At 47.6% G+C, this 19,393-nt stretch overlaps 1 protein-coding gene across 5 annotated transcripts in view; it reads right to left on the reverse strand.

Moving 5' to 3' along the window:
- Positions 1-216: 216 nt before the first annotated feature.
- Positions 217-19,393, reverse strand: part of LOC149364944 (uncharacterized) — a 55,071-nt gene continuing 35,894 nt past the window's right edge. For 4 of the 5 annotated variants that reach the window (XM_089574928.1, XM_089574926.1, XM_089574924.1 and 1 more), the window contains 9 exons: positions 13,686-13,740; positions 12,924-13,043; positions 11,517-11,639; positions 10,279-10,359; positions 8,392-8,475; positions 4,817-4,979; positions 2,197-2,364; positions 1,060-1,194; positions 217-941 (listed from right to left, as the gene is read on the reverse strand). In XM_089574928.1, the coding sequence (XP_089431054.1) occupies positions 834-941; positions 1,060-1,194; positions 2,197-2,364; positions 4,817-4,979; positions 8,392-8,475; positions 10,279-10,359; positions 11,517-11,639; positions 12,924-13,043; positions 13,686-13,740 (1,037 nt within the window). In that variant the 3' untranslated portion in view covers positions 217-833. The remainder of the gene's footprint in view (positions 942-1,059; positions 1,195-2,196; positions 2,365-4,816; positions 4,980-8,391; positions 8,476-10,278; positions 10,360-11,516; positions 11,640-12,923; positions 13,044-13,685; positions 13,741-19,393) is intronic. The other variant, XM_089574925.1, reaches the window with a different exon arrangement.

Raw genomic sequence — 19,393 nt, forward strand, 5'->3', positions numbered from 1 at the left:
GTTTAGTGCTATTACATCAGCGTGAAGCAGCAACAAATGCACCTGGGCCTCAGTTCAAACCCTGTCCTCCTCCAAACCCTTTGCGCGAGAGTGGCGCACCAACACGCATACGTTTCGGAATGTTCGCCTACATCCCTGCATGCTGGCTTTACCGCCAAAAGGGCGCACGTGCAGTCAACTAGAGTTATGCCCGACTAACACAAGACCAAGATGCGGTGAAGTATACATTTTATATAGTAGAGTTTCAATGAAGGCAACAAAAGCGTAAACATTGATTTCAACTAAGTCATTTGCATGTGTTCACTCTATTTATAAACAGTTAAACGTGAAATCTGCCCACAGCAAGGTCCAAACACCGGTCGAATGCACAGCAGAGCAGTTGAAACAAGCTCGTCCGTAACATATTGTCTACGGTTACGGTGGAATCCACACCTCACCGTGTTGGTTCTTACATTTCACTCTCAACATTAACTCGCATATGTCAGCACGAGAACGTCGAATTAAAACAGAGCGTTGGCAGCATTCAGGTGGTACAGTGGTAGAAAGCAAGTAATTACTACTAGCTTACTATTTAAATTCTGATGCAAGGTAAAGATGAAGCGAAAGCTTTGGGTCATACCTTGCTCTTGCACCATATTCAATACGATGATTACGCGAAAAAGCAAAACTAAAAAAAAAAAAGAAAAAGTGAGCTAAAAAGCTCGGAGGTGGGCACATAAATCAGCGCACTTCGAGCAAACCAACTGTCCAAACAGGAAGGACACCATGCCCCGATTGGCGCTTAGCTCGCGCACTAAGGGCACGGGAGTGCTGCCGCGTCGAAATGATGCGGCTCATTCGGTTGGCGCATCATTGACAAGCATGTCGGCTCTGCCAGCTATGTTGACTGTCATGATGGCCATGCTCAGGACGATGACCTTGATGAACAGGCCAAACAGAAGCTGCGAAAAAAAAAAAAAAACGATGTTCGCTCAGACCACGTGAATGGTACAGGTCGAAGCAGTATAATATAGAACGCTTTAGTAGGACACGGGAATGAATATGGCGCTCCTTGCTCACCAACTTTCCGAAGGAGACCCGAGCCATGTCGTGTAGGATGGCAAGCGGGGCCGACGCCGGCATGACGACATTGGACGAGGCACCGACGATCACCGGGATTGCGTAGTACGTCGGGTACATGCCCTGCATCTTAGCCTGCGCGATACCAGAGGCCATAAATGTCTTCCTGTAGTATTCCGCTTGCTGTAGGCAACTTCGGCGTCACTGGCTGCTGGGGCGTAACAGAGGCAGCACGTCAAAAGTTGGATCACAGTTCTGATTGGTTCTTAGAACTGTGACGTCTCCACTCCCGTGACCTGTTCTATGCGCCTGATTGGTGCTCAGAAACATGACGCCATTATTCAAGTGACCTTTTTGACACCTTTGACTGGTTCTCAAATTTTTGACGCCATCACAAGGGGCATGTAAGACGGCATTGACAGTTCCTCTTCCACCCACCGTAGTGGCTCAGTGCTACGGCGTTCGGCTGCTGCCCCGAAAGACGCGGGTTCAATCCCGGCTGCGGCAGCTGAATTTCGATGAAGGCGAAATTCTAGAGGCCCGTGTACTGTGCGATGTCAGTGCAGAACTCCAGGTGGTCGAAATTTCCGGAGACCTTAACTACGGCGTCCCTCATAGCCTGGGTTGCTTTGGGACGTTAAGCCCCAAAAAAACTAATAAAGGTTCCTCTTCCAGGCTACTCATTGGTGATTTCAACGTCGATAACTGAGAGAACAAGAACGTTGGCACTAACCTTACAACGAACATTAACTTAGGATTAGCATTATAATCAGCATCATGAATTAACACCAACAACAATAACTGTGGTTTGGTTTGGTTTGGTTTAGGGGGTTTAACGTCCCAAAAGCGACTAAGGCTATGAGAGACGCCGTAGTGGAGGGCTCCGGAAATTTCTGTGTAATCGCTTCACGAGTAGAGGCATGGATCTCACAAATAACAGCTTCGCTGTAATAACGCGTTACCGAATACCGTAATAGGCCTGCGAGTATTTTTTTTAGCATGATGCAGCCTTATATGCAGAGGAGACGAGTGCGTATCAATGTCAGTCAACGCCTCCACACTTATCAGCCATGGCACTATGCGCTACAGCATCCGCCGGCGCAATGACGTTTCTCTTCGTGATCGTTGCGCACTCACGATATGCACTACTACAGGCGCCATCATCTCGACGAGCAGCTGCTTGTCCGCAGTCTCAGCCATGAGCGAGGCGGCAATGGCCAATATGGCCTGCACCTCGATTGAACTGCGTTCCTTCCAGAACGAAGGGGACACCATCTTGAACGCCTCGCGCGGAAGGTCGTACACCTGCCAACAGAAAAAAAAAAAAGAAAAACATATTTAGCTTGCGGCAGTGCGTATCTGTGGATGTATGTCTGCTAATTTCTTGTAAATATTTTGGCCGTCCCTTATAACTAGCGTTAACATTTAACGGACTGATACTCCGTCTAGCAATGACTGCTGCGTAAGAGTTCCTAAAGAACTACCAGTACTCCGCCAAACAGCCCTGCGATGGCTGTGATCACTCCCGCAGTAGCCTAGTAACCTTTTGGCATTGACGGTACGTAAGCGGAAAAGGGCCAGAAGTTACTCCTGAGTCAGCTGTCATTACCACATCCCCGAAATGCACTTGAACAAACTGTTCCTCAGCTGCGCGAGTTGGGCCTTCGCGGCACTGTGACAGCCATCCGATGTTTTCACCACAATATAAAAGGGGGATAGCGAGAAAGGGGTGGTGAAAGCTGAAGAGCTTTCACCACCATCACCATGCCATACCATCACCATACCAATAACCGTCATCATCATCATTAGCCAGGTTAAGTCCACTGTTGGGAAGAACCCTCTTCCACTGGTCTCTAAGAGTAGCCCTCTCTTGCCCCAAGCGCTAACATACACACCGGCAAATTTTCTCACTGCATTTAGGGAAGAGTGGGGCAAAACGCGACACAGGGAAAAACATGACATTTTAGTTTAGTTTTTACAATTGCAATTAGTCTCTAGTTATTACAATAGGTTATTGCTCTTAGCGTATAAGTTTAGGGATTTCAGCCCGTCGGGTTATTAAGAGATAATAATTAGGAGCAGAATGCAGGTGGGGAAAAACGTGACGTTGTAATGTTCTGGCGGGACTAAATTAAATGTAACGGGTTTATAACTTGCTCTAAAGCTCTACCCGTGTTATCTCGCTCTGTATGGTGATCTAAGCGTACAAAAATAAAACAAAGGATGACGACTAGCGCGCTAAAGACGTGAAGAAAGCTCTGTAGAGAGACTCAAGCAGCGCTGGTGTCATTAAGCTTTTTGGAGTTAATAAAGGCGCCCACCAGAGAATATATAGTAAAGAAAATTAGAGAACATGAAAGGCAGAAACTGTATAAAAAGTCTTGCGAACTTAGCGGCAACTCTGAGCGGCGGCAATGAGCAAATGTTTGACAACACGTTCCGACAATAGATCATGTTCTGCTTGGTCTAGCCAACAATCACATCAAAAAGCTCGAGTTCACGCGCTACGAATCGATCCAAATCACGTGTCCACGCAACACGGCTGAGCGAAAGAGCAACGACTGTGACAATAAAACAGAAAAAAGCTGCGATGAAGGCAGGAAGTTCAGTGCATCGCGTAGCCAAGTTACGCGCAGAACCCAGCGGTTAAATTGCTTAGACATTGTGGGTCATGAAACAAACCAGTGCCTGGTTCGTTCTGAGCACAGTGTCAGTCATTCGAATAGGCTCGCAAAGGCTGTCAGGTGTCCACGGAGCCACCTTCGTGTGAATTCACTGCAAGAATTAGAGCCGGATACACTGTCTCCTTTTGCCATGCTTGGGCTGGACAAAATGCGACATTTTGAAGCTTTAAATTTCTTTACATTTCACTGTATCCATCTTCATCTGGCCTTTTCATATTTCGGGGGGTGATGCCAGTACGGTAGGGAATAATTCCGGATATTTGTTTTTTGATATCCGCAAATAAAAAAGAATGGCGATTTGCAAATTGTTCTCACGTTTTGACCCACTATCCCCTTCTCAAGTGGCTCCCTGCCTCCCACAGCTGTTATGGTTACCGGAAAATGTGAGGAGACGTTCCTTAAAGGAATTGAAAATGCTTCAGGATTCACCTTTGACTAGGTTTAATTGGTTTGTTCATATAAGGCTGCGGGCAAGTACTACACTAGGGTGGCCAAATCCTGTTCTGGTGAGGAAGTGCGTTGTCGGTTCTGACCACCGAGCTCAGGCCGCACCCCAGGCATGGTTATGCAATTTCAGCGGACGCGCGGAGTTATTTATTTATTTATTTATTTAAACCAGGTGGAGAATTGCGCGGCACCGGGATTCGAGCCACGGTCCTCTTGCACGCGAGGTGGTTGCTCGACCTCTACGCCATCTCCACCAGGTTTAGCTGCATCCTTGTTTTGTTTTTTGTTGTCTGCCGCGACTTTGAGGCGAATAACACGGTCCATACTGTCGGCAGCTATGAGTGCAAATGTAATATAGGCAGCTGTGCGCGGTTTGAACGGGTAGCCTCTCCCTGGCCAAAACGCATGCCACTCGAAACAATGTCATTCAGAGATCTCCTAGAGGGAATCATAACGGTTTGGGCGAGTTACTTGTGCACACTGAGTGACACCATTAACGAGAACACAAGACAGGACAGCTAGATGAAAGCACACACACTGCCTATGTATATTTTGGTCTTCATGACCCCCCTTTGGGCCACACTAAAAGTGCCATTCCAGAATGAGGTGAATACAGGGTGGCATGCCTGCATCAGCCTGGAAGCGACCTGCGTAGCTCCGAGAAGCAGGAGGATTCCCCAGGGCAGCAACTCCCAGATGGACCGGACGAAGTCGAAAGCCGCCCGCAGGCATGACGTCAGCAGGCTCGTAGCAAGCATCATGGACGCGAACGCCCCCAGCAGAGCCATCCTGCACGTTCTCAACTGAGTCATGCTCTAGGCGGCTGACTAGTTCAGCGACAAACTGTGCTAAGCACACATTATACTACGTGAAGATTACTCAAAAAGTTCGCGCTTCCCAACTGCCCCCGGTGATGTCAATTCCAGAGCGTACGATAAAGACCGCATGTGAACCCACAGTTTTGATGCAAACGCCTGAGATAGTAAAACGTCGAAACCTTTACGAGGTCTGTTAGAAAAGTATCCGACCTTTTTTTTTTTGCGAACACCTGATCGATATGAAACAAGCGCGCTTGCACCAGCAGACCTTGAACCGTCGTGCGCATGCACGAATTTTTTCCCGCCTGCCGATAGCGTCAGTCGCTGGGAGGCAGCGTTTGAGTGAGGTAGTGCGCAGTGCTCTCGTCGGTTTTTTAGTGCAAGCAAAATGGCGGTGCGACAGGAACAGCGCTAATGCATCAAATTTTGCCAGAAACGGGGCGTCAGCCAAGTGGAAATCATTCTAAATATTTACACGGTTTTCGGTGATGATGCTTAGAGCCGCACACAAATTAAGCAATAGTACAACTGCTTTAAAGATGGCCGCACATCGGTGGAGAGCGAGCCACGCTCCGGTCGGCCATCAACATACCGAAATGGCCAGGTCATTGCCGAAGTGAACGCTCTGGTGATGCGGGACCGTCGTGTGACTATCCGAGAAATTGCGGAAGAGGTGGACATCAGTAGTTTTTCTGCACATTCCATTATCACCGAAGATTTCGCCATGAAGAGAGTTTCGGCGAAATTCGCGCCGAAGCTGCTCACGGTGGAGCAAAAGCAGCTTCGTGTTGAAGTCTCACAGGACATGCTGGATTTCGCAAACAGTGACCCCGACTTCATCAACACCATAATCACTGGTGACGAGTCTTGGGTGTACGGATACGACCCGGAAACCAAATCCCAGTCGTCACAGTAGAAGCATTCCACGTCCCCAAGACCAAAGAATTCGTGCCAAATGCTCAGCAACGTCAAAGTGATGCTGACTGCTTTCTTGGACTCTCGCTGTGTGGCACACCACGAGTACGCGTGCCCCAGGGTCAAACAATGACCAAAGAGTACAACAGGGATGTCCTCCGTCGCCTACGTGATGCTGTGCGGCGCAAGAGACCGGAGTTGTGGTCAACAGGAAATTGGCGCATCCATCACGATAATGCTCCTGAACATTCTTCGCACTTGATTAAGACTTTTTTGGCGAAAAACCAGACCCCTGTAGTTCAACAGGCTTCTTACTCTCTTGATATGGCCCCCTGCGACTTCTGGTTGTTTCCCAAAATCAAGAGGTCATTGAAAGGAGCGCGATTTCAGACAAGAGAGTACATTATGGCTGCAACGACAGCTGAGCTAAACTCCATTCCGAAAAAGGCCTTTTCGGAATACTTCCAACAGTGGCAGCACATCTGGGAGAAGTGTGTTGAGTCCTAAAGGGACTACTTTGAAGGTAATTAGGTTTCCAGCGCTCCAGTTATGCCATTTTTGTTTCTTCGGCCAAAGGTCGGATACTTTTCTAACAGACCTCGTAATTGCCACAGCTACAGATTTTTGCAATTTTAAGTCATGCGATGACCATTCAACATGACACGTGATTCGGCAGCCGTGGAAGCTAGCGACTCGTTCTGAAACGTGTCCGCACGTAGAGCACCGAATAGAGGAAAAGACCTGCCCACGTACCATGCAATGGTGCAGCTTTTATTTCGGGTACAGGGCTGAGATATATCAGGCCCTAGTAAAATGGATGGGTGAAGAGAAAAACTCCCGTCGAGCCTGTTGCTTGGTGTAGGCGGAGTCTCAATATTCTTCAATCTTTTTGTCAACCTAAAGCTATTGAGTGTTGCTGCAACGCGCGTACTGTGTATGGGGATGCCAGCTCAGGTGCTGACAACGTACTTCAGTCTTCTTGCCCAACAGCGAGGCGAACTTGTCACGCATTAGAAAAGTACGGCTAGTAAGCACCACTTGTTGGTAGACTTTGCGTCGTATAAAATTTTCAGGGGAGTGGTACAGCATATTCTGGTCTTTTTGGATAAAGGCGCCATTTTTGGCAAGCCACGTTGAGAGGCACCTATTGCTTCCACGATGTACGGAACAAAGCCATGAACACCATATCATTTCACAAAAACTCTAATGCTTGAGACGAGTGTCTCCGGACTCGTTGGAACTCCCATACCCAAACGATTGCTTGAAGCTTGCCTGTGATTTCGTTGCCAGAAACACAAAGCACCCATGGGATCACCTCTTCAAGCAGTGCGCAAGAATGCTCTGGTAAGAAAAATATGAGAGGAGTGCGATGGATGAAGGTGCCACATCATACGGTTTAATGAAAATGAAAGATATAGAACAATTGCTATACGAGGGGGTACCCAAAAGAAACCGGACTAATTTTTTTGGTCGGCAAAGCTTCTGTGGTACCACGTTTTGCCACTAGGAGCGCATAGAACGAACATTCCAGAGTCAGTAAGCCGAGTGCCATCGTTGAAGGAGGTCAGACTAGTTTAGGCAGAGTTTTAGAGTGACAACTGTTTTGTGTGAATGTCGTTTTTGCAATGGCTGATTTTCATGAACAGCGTGCGCCGGTGAAATTTTGATTTTTTCCCGGAGAAAGTTGAATGGAAACTCTTGAAATATTAAGAAAGACGTACAAGGACGATGATATGGGGACAACTCAAGTGTCCCTGAATCGAATCCTGAATCAAAGCAACAATCATACCAATGGGAAACTTCAAATTCACCTCGCCTCAAAAAAGCTCGTCAGGTGAAACCAAACCTCAAAACATTGCTGATTTGTTTTTTCGACGACGTGAGAGGAGTCGTCCATTGAGAATTTGTTCCGCAGGGTCAAACAGTTAGCCAGGCTTTCTACTTGGATGTTTTGAAAAGATTGGGCAACAGTGTGCGGTGGAAGCGGCCAGATTTTTGGCGGTCGGGTGACTGGTTTTTTCATCATGGCAATGCCCCTGCGCACACAGTTCTGTCTCTACGACAATTTTGGACCAAAAATGGCATGGCCCCTATTCCTCAACCCTCATACTCTCCCGACCTTGCCCCGTGCTACTTTCTTTGTTTCCTAGAATGAAAAAATAGGTGAATGGAAAGCGTTTCGCTGATGTTACTGAGGTGAAGAAAAAAACGACAGAGACACTGTCAAGCATCACAAAAGATGAATTTAAACAATGTTTTTAAAAATGTAATGAAAGATTCGACAAGCATATCATTGGAAGTGGGGAATACTTTGAAGGAGATTGAAGGTCTGTGCTTAAAATGTGAACAAATAAGTTCAAATAAACATAAGTCCGGTTTCTTTTGGGTACCCCCTCGTATTATGTGGGTGTGCACTATTGCTCCTCTGTTTTATACTGGAGGGGTAAGGGTGGGGGGAGGGGACTTACCGCGGATCGATGCCGAGCAGAAGTGAAGGTGCGTACGCCAAGCTGAAGATGGCCACGTACATAGCGCTGGCGAATTCCACGCCCCTGCGCAATGAAAGCGTCCACAACAGATGTCCGCTTGAATTCAAACAAGCTGCCAAGCGGTTGATCATGAATTAATTTGCGTGTGCCCTATATATCCTTTCTTGTTCATGTGTCATTGTTTTATGACCAATCCGAGAGCATTAGACTTCACATGTGATCTCTCATACTGCGTCAGTCACAAAAGTCGCAGATAGGTCGAGAGGGCAGTGACATCACAGTGTCACGTGACTCCGGCGAGATGGCGATGGCGTCACATGTGGACATGACCACTCCGTGAGAGCGATCACGAGAGGGAAGGTCACGTAACCACGACGCGGAAATTCAAAATTGAAAAACAAGAGGGTAACACGCAACCAGGAAACGGCGACACAATGCAGAGCCACCTGAACAACTATAGGTTAGAACAGGCTTTCAGCGAGATAAAAGAAAGCGGAGGCAACCGGCTGTAAATGAAGTCAAAACTGAGAAAAGGGGTAGAATTCTAACATAGTTAGAGTAGACGTGCGAACGAATGTATTCAGCCTGGTTGGCTCATAGTTTTGCTTTGCTGGGTCGTCGGCACGCCTGTCGACGATAGTACTCAGGCTAAGCTCTAATCGAGGTTGAGCTGATCTTATCTGTTCAAGCCGCAGATGGAAGTTGATGAAGACGGCGATGTGCAATGCATAGCGCGAGAGAATGTTGCAGTTCAACTCGAGGGGCAATCGGCTGCGGCGATAGGATAGTGCTCTTGCGCAGTGGCCAGCTGGTCTGTTCGGGTTTGAAATCCAGTCGCGGCAATATTTATTTCATTTCTGAATCCTCAAGGTCATGCAAGCCACAAGATTCTTGGTTGGGTTTGACCGCATGAAATAGTGGTTTGGCACTAAAACAAAAGGGGAGCCCGCAACTGGGAACGGGCGAAACAAACAGGTTGGAACATGTTCTCGGCCGTCTCCCCATCAGTGTGGAGCTGCTCGTTGTTGAGTTTGGACGCGCGTGGGGCAGCTCCAACTCGAGTCGGAGCTACTACCAAAAAAAAAATGTGTCTCTACAGCCGCGGGAGTAGAGACTCGCTTCAAAGTACTTCTACATCAGCTGTTCTAATGCTCTCAGATTCCGTTCTTACGGTGACTTAAGCATCCCCATAATTTTTATTTCCTGCTTTGCTGAGGTGAAGCAAGCTTCCCGTACAGGGCAACAAGCTTTTTATTCCGCATAGCTTGCCGTGAAGCTGTTAATCGCTCACTCCTGGTGCGAGCGGCATCACTGGCGTAGAGCATCACGCGATCACCTCATGGTCATGTGACACCGAATAACCTAGGTGTCACCGTTTCGTCGCCGTCACGTGACCGCCCACGCAACGTCACCGACAGCGAGGAGTCGCTTACAGGTGTTGGTGGAGTCTGATTTCATCGCGAATTGCGAAAGCGCAAGCAGCTGCGCAGGTTAAATGCATTAATGACAAGTCATAATTGTGGAGGTATTTGTATTCATAGCGAGAGTGTAAAGAAGGAACGAGCATTTATATTCGTTTTCGTAGTTTTAAATATTTTAGCTATTTTTAATGATTTTGATAACCATTAAATTGGTAAAAGGAACAACAAGGTGACCTTTAGTGTGGCCACTTCCGGAGAGGTAAAACTTTCTGGAATCCATCGTGCGGTGAAGTGATGAATTCAGTGAAGTGCAGTTTTGATACGACCGTCTTTTATTCCCAGACACCGTGCTTAACCATAGCCTCCTGAAATTATAGGAGGCTATAGGCCTTGAAGTGAGGCGCTCTAAGCTACGCCGTGTACAAGATACGCGAGAAAGACTTACCTTTGTCTTCGCCGACCCGCGCGCCGTTCCCGGGCAGCTCTCATGACGGACAGATTCTCCGGTGAGAAGGGGTCCGGATCACTGCGACACATGGAACGCCGAGGTGGTGTTGCTAACGGTAATCATTTTACCCCATGCACCAAGACCGACTTGCTTCCGGAAAAAAAAAAGGAACAAGTATTCCTTTCACAAACTCATCTTTACAAGGTGAAACTGAGTTGCCCGCTGCAGATAGGTAACAATAATTAAGTTACCTGCCCGCCTTACCATAGGTGATTCGATAACCTTGTAAACCCGCAGCAAAACCTGGGCCCTCCATCACGCAATCGCTCATAATCCTTCCTCAATTAAGGCCTAAAGGCGAGTCGTAGCAAAAATTTGGAGGGGGCACTTAAGCTCCGTGCCACCGTTGTGGCTCAGTGGTTATGGCGTTCATCTGCTGACCCGAAAGACGTGGGTTCGATCCCGGCCGTGGTGGTTCTAGAGGCTCGCATACTATACGATGTCAGTGCACGTTATAGAACACCACGTAGTCGAAATTTCCGGAGCCCTTTACTACGGCGTCCCTCATATCCTGAGTCATTTTGGTACGTTAAACCACATAAACCATAAACTTAAGGTCCGCCTTAATCGTAGGGCGCGATATCGTAATGGGTTGATTCCTGTATATGCGGAAGGTCACTGTCTAGTTTACATTCATAGATGTCTGGGAGTCCTCATACCACTTTTAGCGCAGTGGTGCAGCGGTTAAGCGATGTGCCACTGCCCTGCGATGGCAGGTGCTGCCACCGGTGAGGCTTGTGTGACTCAGGTTGTTCTTACCGAGCAAACAATCTAATTTAACTGGCACCTGCCATGGCGAGCAGTTTGCTCACTGTCCGGGGGCAGGTATGATGACGCCGCAAGTTCACGTGGCCTAGATGGCACATCTGCCTCTTAGGTTGCTCTCTGGGCGCCACCTGCAAGAGTCAAGCTCGTGATTTTTCGCTCACAGCGCCGACAACGCCGACGCCGGATTTTCTGGGGGACGGGGCCTTTAACGCTATCGCGTTATGACCAAATTTGGAAGTTAGTTCTCTGATGAAATGTGACGCCTTTCTGAGCATGATCAACCCAGTAACTTAAGGTTCTGCCCGTTACCTCTTTTTGCACCAGGAGTTCGTCATTCCCCAAAACAACAACTTCTCTACTCGCCTTTTCGCTTTTGCGGCGGATGCAAGGCAGGGAAGCGAACTCACTGTGGCCTCACGTAGAGAAGCCAAATGACCGCGCTGCAGGAGACAAGCGCCAGCACGGCCCCGGGTAGTGTCATTATCGCCCAGGTGACGGTGGTTATCAGGGGGGAGGGCACGTCGTCCGCTCTGCAATATGGTTGTGCATGAGCCCGTGAGTAATGACACTACGCCTACTCGCTTCGAGCGGCAATGGCGAAGCTTGAAGCACGCTTTCTATTCAACATATATATATGCAGTCCTGAGTGCACATTAAGCTCCACTTTGATTATTCTGATACTCCCCTGGTAGACGACACCATAAACCACCAGGGCACGCCGTTAAATAAAGGCAACCACCGCTTTCAACCTCGAATATTTTGTTGATATATAGCGACTACTTGTGAACTGTAGCTTCAAAAATTTTCACCAGCGTAACCCACCACCAGCCAGCGGTGGCAGGTGACATGTGTAGAGATTCGCTCGAATTTCTGATTATCGTAATCGTGTGTCAATTTTTTCCATTTCTTTTTGGTTTCTTTGTTCAGCATTTAAAATCAGCGGCCTCGCTTTTACTGCCCTGACCAATGGCAGACGAGCGCAACCATCATTTTGGCTTGGTTTCAAAAAAAAAAAAAGCTTGCCTTTGCACAAGCTTCCCTTACTTCATTGGCTGCAATGTACGCAAGAATCTCTCAGGCATAACTACGCCAATAGACAATTCACGTCGATAGTGACAAGCACTAAACCAAGGCTTAACCATTGCTTAAAGCTGGTTTGCAGCAAAAGCTCAACTATCGAGGCCATTATTCACGCTGGTCCCCAAACTTATGTGAAAAAGCTTATCGGCGTGCTAAATCATCTACTGTCTAAGATAATTTAAATGTTCTCTTCATATGAGCAATTGGTTAAAGAATAAAGGTCTGAGAATATTTCACATGAGGAATTCATGCCGCTCTGCTGTAAGAATCTTTCATGCAGGAATGGAACACTGTCGAAGTGTATTTTCTGAGTGCATAAAAGACACGCGCTGAGTGAATTGCGAATTGATTCACAATATTTTACGCATTCTACTATCTTATTGTATATTCCGGTGTACTCTCATTTCTAACTGCATTCCTTGTCAAAGGAGATCGGGGATTCTTCAACATTTTTTTTTTTTTACTGTGCAGTCGGGCACACTCATATATCTACGATATGAATAAGTAACTTGAATGCCCAAAGGAGGCCAAAAATGCCCTTTGAAAGAAACCGGGAGCTCGATCCCGCGTGCTTTCCCGTTAAGCTATTCGTAAAAAAGGAAGCATACCTCCATAGTACGCTCCATAACGCAATGAGGCAGCGGCAATAACACGCCATATGTTGTATCAAATGAAAAGAGAACACACATTCTACTTCGTTTCTCTGACGGGGTCCATGCAAAGCCTATACTCACGCGTGGGAGACAACCCTCAGCGCCCTCTTGTTACCGTCAGCGTGGAAACTGCAGATGCCACCCAACACACACATGAGCGATGGCCCCAGCAAGAAGGCATTGTGAACGTCCTCGCGAGCACTGCGAAAGAGCGGAGATTTTCGTCGTTGTGAGCAGCGACCCGGAGTAAATTGTTTTATCAGGGCGCCACTGGTTTGTGTGTATACTACGCTAGACGGCTGATTAATTTCGCCGACACCAAGTGACACAACACGCTTAATGATCGTCCCTGCAGTCCCTGCGTAATATAGTCAGCATGCAGCGTAAGCGAGCATAAAAATACGCGCACCTCGACGATGCGCTCTTATGCATAGGTGTTAAGCCGAGAACGGCATATCGTTCAAGAAAGCGAGAGAAACGGGTGGCATAAATGTGCGCTCAAAGGCAAAACTTAAAAACATGGGACTAACTTTAGCACTTTGCTTTAGAGACGAGCGGTCAGTCATCGTAAAGAGGCTGATGATTCTCTTGCGATTAGTCTCTGAGCGAGTAATATATGCTTGCAAAGGGAGTGATGGCAGCAGCAATAAAGAGCCTCTCTCTGCCTCTTTTAATCCTTTCTGTCTGAGATGGCAGCCAACTTGACCTCGTTCGCCCCAAGCGGGAGTATCGAGATAGCATTCCTCTCCTCACCATCTTGCATTTCCAATGTTGTGAACCAATGGTGGCCGTATAGGCTGAACACGAACCGGCTTAGTGCGTAAATCGCAGTATCGCGCTTACCTTCTGGCCTTGGTTTTCTTTGTCATAGACCCGCACTGGCTTCCTATGTGGCTGCCTGAAAAAAATAGGATGCAAGAGATCGATAAATATTTGCTACATTATATGTTTGTTTATGTTTATTGGTCCCAAAGAAACTCAGGCTATGAGGAACACCGTAGTGAAGGGCTCCGGAAATTTCTACTACATGGGGTTCTTTAACGTGCACTGACATCGCACAGCACACGGGCCTCTAGATTTTCGCCTCCGTCGAAATTCGGCCCCCGCGGCCGGGATCGAACCCGCGTCTTCCGGGTCAGCAGCCGTGCGCCGTAACCACTGAGCCACCGCGGCGGGTTAGATTATGATCGGTACACAAACCAAAATAGATATTAATTAAGCATAAAAATCCCATGTCCAGTGTACTGCAACAACTTTGGTGCAATCTTTGTCACTGACGTGTCCAAAGCCAGCGACACTACTGAACATAGCATTCGGCCACCGCCGGCCGCATTTAAAGAGACATATGTAATTCAGAATCAACTCTCATGTACACATGAGTTGCATAGACGTTGAAAAATTCAGGCGATCGCTACTGCGTCAGAGTAAATTATCCGACTCTACACCATTATTTCTCATAGCTCAAGCGTAGATCTGACAAGAAATTACCTTTTCACTCAATGACCATAAAGGAAAACTTCCCATAAAAAATGAGGTAACGGTGTGGAGTGCAGGCCCACACCCCCAAGCCCCCAAGGAGCCGAAACAGGAGAACTGTAGGGAACAAGTGCGTTAGAAACACGGGACAATTTCAGAGGATACTGGTGACATCCACACGAGCACATAAGCAAACAACGGCGCACAAACCAATGTCGAATGAATGAATGAATGAATGAATGAATGAATGAATGAATGAATGAATGAATGAATGAATGAATGAATGAATGAATGAATGAATGAATGAATGAATGAATGAATGAATGGTTAGGAGCGTCCCTTCGTATACGGGTTGGTGGCAGGGACCATAATGCCGGGTATAGTTTTTACTGCGTCAGCAATACAGTTCTCTTTCGACGAAAAACCCCTGGTCTTTATGTGTGTGGGTGTTAACATCAGCGCCTGTGGTGGATCGGGGCCATAGGTCGGCACACTCACTCATGAGTGCACTCATATCGCCTCACTCACACTCACACTCACGTCTGTGAGTGTGAGTGTGAGTGAGTGGTCGTGAGTGCGAGTGGACGTGAGTGTGAGTGCGAGTGAGTGGATATGAGTGTCGGTAATCATGAGTGTGAGAGCGAGTGAGTGGATGTGAGTGTGGGTGGTCTGAGTGTGAGTGCGAGTGAGTGGTCGTGAGTGCGAGTGGACGTGAGTGTTAGTGCGAGTGAGTGGATATGAGTGTGGGTTGTCATGAGTGTGAGTATGAGTGAATGGTCGTGAGTGTGAGTGGACGTGAGTGTGAGTGGACATGAGTGCGAATGCGATTGAGTGGTTGTGTGTGTGAGTAGAGGTGAGTGGGTATGATGGATGAGTGGATGTGAGTGGGCGTGAGTGGCAATGAGTGGTGGTGAGTGGATATGAGTGGATATGAGTGACAATGAGTGGTTGTGAGTGGCAATGAGTGGATGTGAGTGGTGGGTGGAAGCGACAGCGAAGTCGGTCGCCCATGTTTCGTGACGCTGATACCCGCTTAGCTAATTTCATGTTGTTGACAGCTGCGGGAAGCAAATATTCACTACTGAAGGCTCTCGAGGCAGCATAAGGCATCATGCCGGTGTCTTTGGACAACCGACGGAAAGGATTCCGCTGGCACGGGAACGGCAATCTTTCGTTGCTTTTGTAGTTCACCGTTGGCACGGGCGCAGGCCCTTCGCGGATGCAGTGAGCCGCTACAAGTTTTTTGAGACCCTTTATCGAATTTCGCATTGCCAGTCCTGAAAATATAGATATATGTCTCTTGCCACGCCCCCCGCATGGCTCTATCTCGTATACGTATGAGTTACAATGCTTACTGCTGAAACAACGACTGTCCGCTGCTCGGCAATAACTACCTTAAGTTGGGACCTCGGGGGCTGCAGTGGACTTCGGTTTTTTTTCTTTGCCCAGGTGTGCGCATTGCAGAGCTCTCCTCTGGCCGTAATTTGTTCATAGGCTCTGACCCATGCGGTAACCCGACCTCCTTTATCCCAGGTCTTGAACTGCACAAACCCGGCTCAAGCCCGGAAACGACGCGAAAACCAAGTGCGCTTTTCGGTAACGCCAGAGGATTGTTGTTTCTATCATGTACTTTAAAGAGCCCAGCGTCGGAAATCAAGCATGTGGCTTTTATAATTTATTTTTTTTTGTTTGCATAGCATCAGGCATGGTAATGTCTTTGACGCCCAAGGAGATATCCAAAACGGCAATATTTTATGTTTTAATTTGCGCCAGAAATTATTGTTTCGTGCTGATAGTGGAAGTGAAGTTCGCGGTCCTGTGCATTGTTTGTCGCGTCCGGGTTCGCGATAAAGGAATGTCCATTGAGTTTTTTTTTTTTTTCTGCTCTCCGCACAACTGCAGGGAGGGGGATGAGTCACACTGGCTGCCCAGCGGTGTAAGGGGAGCGGGATAGCGACGGATTCCGAGCAAAAGGGAAAGGTCAAACACCCTCCGGGAACATATACGTCAGGTCGCATCCCACTGTGCACATTCTTGCGGAAAGGCGGATCCTCGTCGTGTAGCTTTTGTCCCATGTCTATGGCAGCACGCGTTGACAACTTGAGGCGCGGTCAACAGGACATTGCCACGCTAGCTACAGGCTTGAAGACAGTTTGTAAGTGACGGTACTGAACAGATGGGCCTTGAGGTGACTTTCCCCGAACCTGAGTTTACCAGAGGTTGAAACAACCTGCACCGTGGGAAATCGAGAATGTTTGCGAAGCTCGCGGGACGAAGGGAGAAACCTCCGAAGTCTTGATGGTGGAAAATGTACATATTTGTGCAGTGTTTGTGGAGGTGAGTTATCTTCTTTCCAAAATAACTGATTGGTTGTGTTGTCCTTTTACAGTTGTTGATTGGCGACGTTTTCCTTTCCCCAATGATTTATTGGGTTGATGTTTGTGGAGTTACCTGATTGGTTACTGTCTCCACCGACGGCAGGGTTTAAAATCAAGTGTTTGGGCGGGACCGAGGGCTGGTTTCGTCACGTAAAGCTACTGGTCAGTCAAATGTAAACAAGTTTTCTCCTTGCTTGTATCTTTCTTTGTTTTAATAATTGGTAATAAAAAGTTAACCTCTCCAGAAGTGTCCTCTGGCAACTTGATCGAGCAATATCGAATCTGCAAGACGTCAAGCACCCTTCAATAATCATCATCAACGTAATTTACCTCTACAAGATTGAGAGGGAAACTCAACTGTGATGAAACGTTGCGGCGATTTTCGGCAGTGGATATGAGGTGGCAACCAAATTGCCGGACCTTTTTTGATTGGTTGGACGTACAGTTCGAAATTAATTTTTATGTACTCGGGAAAGGGATATAAAATAGAATGTGTCTGAGTATTGTCGCCGTTTCACTCGAGAAAAAAATTAAAAATAATTAAAAGCCGTACACGCGACTAAAAGTTAATAAGAATCAAGCTAGGGCGACAGTTTTCGTTTCGCTTAAAAGTATCGTGCAAGCGAGTGCTGCTGAGGCACTGATGAAAAAAACATACGATGCCACAGCCAAAAATATGACCAGAAGAGAATAGAAAACTGAGGGCGGCAGGCGGAAGGGGGGCCAGGAGCTTTTCACAAACAGTTCGAAGGGTGCCGACATATTCGACTCTGGACTGTGCTCGCAGCACAGGAAAGAGTTGAATATTAAGCTCCCCCACGCTCTCCCCGGAGTCCAAAAAAAAAAAGTTTTTTCTTTGGTCATGAATAGGCTCCCGTCAGCGTCATGTAAGCAGAACTACGCCGTTGGCAATATGAGCAGGTGGGGGCTGCCCTGGCAAGTCAACAACTCAAAAGAAAACATTCGATAGAAGTCTGTCTGGTTGGGGTGCTGGCAGAAGGGGTGCTGACAACGCACAAACCGACCAGCCTTCTCCCCCGCCCAAAAAACCGGCAGCCCAGAGAAAAGGCCCAGGGCGTCGTGTACAAAATTCCGTGTTCCGTCTGCCCGGCGTCGTACATAGGGGAAACGAAGAACTTCGCGGAAAGGATGAGCCAACACAAAGCGGACGTCCGTCACATCAATCGTCAACGCAGCGCCGTGGCCGAACACTGCGAAGGGTGTGACCATCCAATTGACTTCGACAGCACCATTGTATTGGAAACGGAAGCTAACCCACGCAGGAGGCTTCTACTCGAGTCGTGGCACATTCAGCAAACACGACAGAATGTTAATCGTTCCCTGGGGACTCTCCCCTCATCCTACGTCCATGGGCTGCGGCCATTGACCCGGAGGTCCTCCACGCAGGGGCTTACAAAGCCATGCTGCGCTCGCCCGTAGTCACACTGTGAAGAAGGGGCCCAGCCGGTCCCGAAACGTCGTGTTTTTTGTTTTTTCTGTATTTTACTTGGTTGGCGTCACTTACCTTCTCCTAACAAGTCAACAACTGCATACAAGCTTCCGCTGCATGTATGCGAGGCTTGGTTCTCATTTGTGCCACCTAATCTTCGGCATTTGGCGAGTGAAACCGAAATGAGCTCGTGAAATGCGATTTTGTTCATTTTTCGTGTACAGCAAGGGGATTAACTTCTCTTGGCACGCACCGATTTCAGCAATCTTCCCCTAACTGATATCTGGACAGCATGAGGCATCATTTGAAGCAGATACTATGATTTCCACCAAGAACTTCTGGATAGCGCTTTTTCCCAGTAAAGTCATATCATTTCAGATTGTCTCAAATTGGCTAACAAGTTATCTGCATATGCATTCTTCCGAGAACGACGTTGGAGAATAATCGGGTGCAAAGTAAGCACCCCCTATTACCACACGGATGCGCATGTGGTCTCCGCATGCACTGGCCTCAAAAACACCGCGCTGGTTTGTAAAACTTCCTTCAGACAGGGATTATGGGCAATACAGAAAACGTACTGCCTGCAGACATGTACAGTACACAGATCGGTCACACATAGTAAGCTTAGTAAGTTTTGTAAATGGATTGATAATGGCAACCTCCCCTAGCATCGTTATTACGCGGGGAAATTCTCTACTTGCGACCCATTCCAGCCATTTTCCTTTGCGTGAGGAAATCACTCGATCTTTTGAAAAACACGCTCCATTTTCCATGCCGCAAAAAGTATTCATAATCGTCACTTGGCTCCAATGAGTTGATGCAGAGTCACGGACACGTCATTGTCAAGGAAGACCAAATCTTGGTAATTACACACCATCCAAGAATATTGTCAAGGCAAACTCATTATTATTACTTGCACACCGTCATAGGCACACGCACAAGGGAAGGAGGTGCGTCCCCCCCTCCCCTTCTCCCCTAATCGCCAAGTCTGCCCCATACATTTAATCTGTCGGACCTGTTCGGTCATTGTTTACAGTTCACTGCTTCCGCCAAGCAGGTTTTTTAACGGCCAAAGACCTCTAATGTTGCGTTCCAAGAACTGTTTACTTGCCAGGCCATTTTGGAGGCAATCTTTTCAGTTTCTTTTTTGCTGCGACAGTAACCAAAAACAAATCTGTCATAGTTTCTGTGGTCTAGAAAGAACGGAAATTACTCTGGAAGCGCGATGCTACATCAATGCTTCAGCG

This window comes from Amblyomma mixtum, chromosome 2 (genome assembly GCF_055824585.1).
Source record: "Amblyomma mixtum isolate Tamu chromosome 2, ASM5582458v1, whole genome shotgun sequence".
NCBI lineage: Eukaryota > Metazoa > Arthropoda > Arachnida > Ixodida > Ixodidae > Amblyomma > Amblyomma mixtum.